Source organism: Pterocles gutturalis, unplaced genomic scaffold, assembly GCF_000699245.1.
Source record: "Pterocles gutturalis isolate BGI_N339 unplaced genomic scaffold, ASM69924v1 scaffold27815, whole genome shotgun sequence".
Lineage (NCBI taxonomy): Eukaryota > Metazoa > Chordata > Aves > Pterocliformes > Pteroclidae > Pterocles > Pterocles gutturalis.
Window position 1 is genome coordinate 1 of NW_010144150.1, and position 4,155 is coordinate 4,155.

The 4,155-nt window shown below is 59.3% G+C and overlaps 1 protein-coding gene across 1 annotated transcript in view; it reads left to right on the forward strand.

The window, feature by feature from the left end:
* Positions 1 to 297: 297 nt before the first annotated feature.
* Positions 298 to 4,155, forward strand: part of PSMF1 (proteasome (prosome, macropain) inhibitor subunit 1 (PI31)) — a gene marked incomplete at its 5' end in the record, with an annotated part of 4,226 nt that continues 368 nt past the window's right edge. The window contains 5 exons of the mRNA XM_010085021.1: positions 298 to 450; positions 1,023 to 1,105; positions 1,756 to 1,935; positions 2,611 to 2,664; positions 3,582 to 3,696. Of these exons, the coding sequence (XP_010083323.1) occupies positions 298 to 450; positions 1,023 to 1,105; positions 1,756 to 1,935; positions 2,611 to 2,664; positions 3,582 to 3,696 (585 nt within the window). The remainder of the gene's footprint in view (positions 451 to 1,022; positions 1,106 to 1,755; positions 1,936 to 2,610; positions 2,665 to 3,581; positions 3,697 to 4,155) is intronic.

The following is a 4,155-nucleotide window of genomic DNA, read 5'->3' on the forward strand; positions in this document are numbered from 1 at the left end:
GCTAAGGGGGAAGGGGTCTGGTGGGTTGGGGATTTGGTGAGGTGCTGGGGGGCGTTGGGAGGGTACCTGGTGCGGTGCTGGGCAGCAGTGGGCGTTCACGGTGCTGTCCTGGCAGAGAAACCCCCCCAGCATCCCCCCGCTTCTGCAGTTATAACCTGGAAGGCACTGACAGATCCCATCCCAGAGACCAAGATCCCCTCCTGGATCTCTCTGTGCAGCCCAAACAGTTCCTCCCCAGCCCTGCAGCACGCTGGGCTCGTGGGCAGGGTCTCAGCAGCCACGTCTGTTCTGTTGCAGCCACATCCTGATGAAAGGAAGTCGGAGCTGCTGCCCGCCGGCTGGGAAGCTAACAAGGAGGTGTACACACTGCGCTACAAGTCTACGGACGATGCCCGTGAGCTGCTGCTGAAGGCCGTCATGGTGGAAGACAGCATGATCCTCAATGTCATGGTGAGCACCCAGGCTGGTCCCTGAGGGGATTGGGGTCCTTCGGGGGCAGCAGCTGCTGCCACCCAAAATGTGCAAAGAACAGCAGGACCCATTTCTTAATTTTTTGCTGTTACTTTTTCTACCTTGCAGCGGTGTTTGTCCTTCAGGAAGGGGCAGACCCAGGGGGTGTTAGGGGCTGCAGACCTGCCTGTGCAGCAGATGTGACCTGGTGTGAAGCTGGTCAAACACCAGCTGCATTTGCCTTGCACACTGTGGCCCAGGAGTTGCCCCTCTTGTGTCCCCTTCTCAGCTCAGAACTTGTCTGTGGGTCTCTTTTCCTGTCCCCCCCAAGCAGCTGCCCAGGGTGGTTTTGCTCAGTCTTTCACCCTTTGCAGCTGGGGGAGGGAGCAGGGAGGGCCTCCCTGTGCATTGGAGTTTGCTCCTGGGGATTCGGGCACAGCACAGGGACGTGGCAGGAAGCCAGTGAGCCCGTTCCTTGTGTCCCAAGCCACCGGCTGTGGTTGTACCTGCTCCTTCCCTCATGCCCAGCGCTGCCAGGCTGCTGACTCCCTGCCTGACCTGTGTTTTGTCAGGATCGTGGTTCTCAGAAGGTGGCAGATGTGACCTTGGCAGTGGCCGACTACATCAACGCAAAGCACCTGGACGATTTCCACAAGTAATCTCAGTTCCCTGGTATTTTCTGCAGGAGAAAATGTCCCACCAGCATGGGGAGGGGGGCAGAGCCCAGGTTAGGAGGAGCCTGGAGGACTTTCCTCCCCGGTACCAACCCTGGAGACAGGCCAGCCAGCCCTGAAATGCAGGCAGAGCTCTGTGCCCGGCCTCCCTCTACTGCTGGCAGGCAGGAGAAATTTGGGGGATAGTGGGACCGTGGGTCGGAGCCTGGGGGACAGCCACCCCACCTGGGAACAGGCCAGACCAGCCCAGCAGCTTTATTTTCAGAGCACTGCCTGCCTGTCTGTGCTGCCTGGGCACTGCCCAGGGGTGCTACAGCTTCAGCCGTGTCCCAGACACCCTGTGGCCTTGCTAAAGGCCAGTGCCACATGCTGTGGTTTCCTCCAGTGCAAACTGGTCAAGTTGTGGCCCCAGCACAAGGGAGTCCCCTGGGCTGGATGGCACCTCTGCTGTCTGAAATGGGGTGAGGGCTTTGGTGCTGCTCTGTGCTGTTACCCCTTCCCGTCCCCTCTGTGCTGCCAGCTGGGGACACGTTTTGTGCCAGGGATGCTTTGGGTTGTCTGTCCCCTCACCACCCCTGTCGCAGCCTCTCTGTGGCATCCCCAGCCCTCCCCTTGCCTCTTCTCCCTGCAGGGTGTACAAGAACACCGAGGAGCTGAGGACAAGGATTGCTTCGGGCATCATCGCTCCACTTGGAGCCCCTGCAGAAAAGCCCAAAAAGGAGCCTGAGAAGGAGGATCCTGACTTACACCGGGATTATGACCCGCTCAGGATCCCTCCCTGTCAGCCAGCAGGCACGAGACCACCAACCTGGTGAGTAAAGAGCAGTGGTGGTGGTGCCCCGTTAGACGGGACAGGGCTCCAGAATACCCCTCTGGTCCACACCCTGCTTCTCTGACCCCGCTGCTGTCTGCTGGCGCTCAGGGTGCGAGGTGCTCCTTGGGGAGGCCTGGGCAGACAGGCTGGAGCTGGGCACGACTCTGAAACCACTTTATTGGCATGTATTATTGGCAAGGACATGTGACAGCTGGCTGCAGGCTCACCGCCCCGCTGTCCTCGCGCTCCTGGAAGTGGGACTGTCATTGTGTCTCTGGCTGGGACACACTGGAGAGCCTGGCCTAGCCCAGCACCACTCAGGGAGCCACTGGCATGGAAACCGCGGCATCCACAGACAGCTCCAGCCCAGAGCAGTGGGAACAGCAGGGCCCCCTTCATCTCAGCAAGCTTCCTGCAACACCAGTGTCCCCACCAAGTGGCACCCTGGGGCGGGGAGCGCTTGTCCTGGGCATGGGGTGGCTTGTGCAGGGTCCCGCAGGTCCCAGAGCCCTTTGGGTGCTGCAGCACTTGCGGAGGGAGAGCACCCATGAGCACAGCACCGGCAGCCGCTGCCCTGCCTGCACGCTTGCCCCTGCTCACCCCTGCTCGCCCCTGCTCGCTCCACGCAGCCGCTGTCCCCTCCGCGGAACATTTTGCTGTGTGTTGTTTCAGGCCTTCCCCCGTGAACCCCTTCGCTGTTGGTGGGGAAGACCTGGACCCTTTTGGGTGAGTACAGCTGGCAGACGTCGTGCTTTGCGTGCCTGGGGAGTAGCCCCTGCTCTGCTGTTGGGGTGCGGGGGGGGCTGGGGACCTGCTCTGGAGCAGCTGGAGCCCGCCGGGCTCAGGCAGCCAGCGAAGCGGCTCTGAGTGTGGACGGCGATGGGACAGTTGTTCAGTGCAAATTGCAAGGGACCAATTGACAGTTGCTAAACCTCAATATGGTTCTAATATCGTAATAAGATCCCGTCTCTTGCACAGATGATAGGTTGCAGTCGGCGTCTGTTTAATAATCAGCTTGTATTCATTTAACATGCTGTAATTCCTTCAGTAAATCAAAGCTGAATGCGTCGTTAAGTGAATGTAAGCCTCTAATTTAAAATGTTACCAGCTGCTGCATCTACAGCCCGGCAGTCTGGAGAAGGGGAGGCTTAAAGCTGAGTCCACAGATTCTGGAGTCCTGGTTGTGAGCCTCCTGGCTGTCTGAGGCACTCGAGAGAAAGCCTGGCTGGAAGGAGGGCTGGCTGGGGGACTGATCCTCACAGATACATCTCTCAGTCTTTGGTTTGGTCAGGCAAGGAGAACCTGTCATCTTCCATTCCAGTTAAAAGCACATAGTCAGACAAAAACCAGCTCTTGGAGTCATTGCAGAGCATCCTGCAGCCCAGGAGAGTCCTCTTTGCAACCACTCTCCTGTGGGGATCGCATTTTTTCCCCTCTTGCAAGACTTGGTTCTCCGTGGGTTTGTCTAGAAAAAGGCCAGCTAAAAACATCCCGCCCGGCTGGAAGGAGAGCCCTGGAGGCTGGGTGGCTGGAAGGAAACCTGATAGTACGAGGAGAGGGGGTTCAGATGGGGAGGAGACCCTGTTTCTCTTGCTGCCTTCAGCCCTTCGTCAGAAGTTTCTCTCTAAATTACAAGATTGTAGATGGAAGCAGATCTGTGCGCTGACACCTGCCAGCACCGGGGCTGGAGACCCGGCCTCCCAGGCATGTGCTCGTGGGGCCCGGCTGTCCCGCGGCACTTTGGGCAGCTGGCCTGGCGTAATGGAACTCATTAGCACGATTGTTAATGACTCGTATGATGGCAGCGGTGTCCAGAGGCTCCAGCCAAGTTTGCACAAAGCCGACCATGAGGAATGGCACCCGCAGCATGGGGCAGCTCCGAGGAGCCGCTGTGGGCAGCAAATGGCTTCCAGGCAGCGCTTGGGAAGGGCTGGCGGGAGTCGCGGCCGGATCTGAGCTCTGGTGACACTGCTCAGGGTGGGACGTGTGGCTTGTCCCGGGGAGCAGAGAGCAGGGACGGGAGCACGAGCCGGCAGCTCGCACTGTGGCCTGGCGATGAGCTGTGATTCGCATCCCGCCCCTGACCTGGTGTAGCACGGGCAGGTTTGCGGGGCTGCGATGACCCCGGGTAGGAGCAGGGTGTGATGCTGCTGCAGTTTGAAACCAGGACAGATGCGTTTGGGTTTCCTCCTGTGGCTGGTGCCAATCTCATCTCCT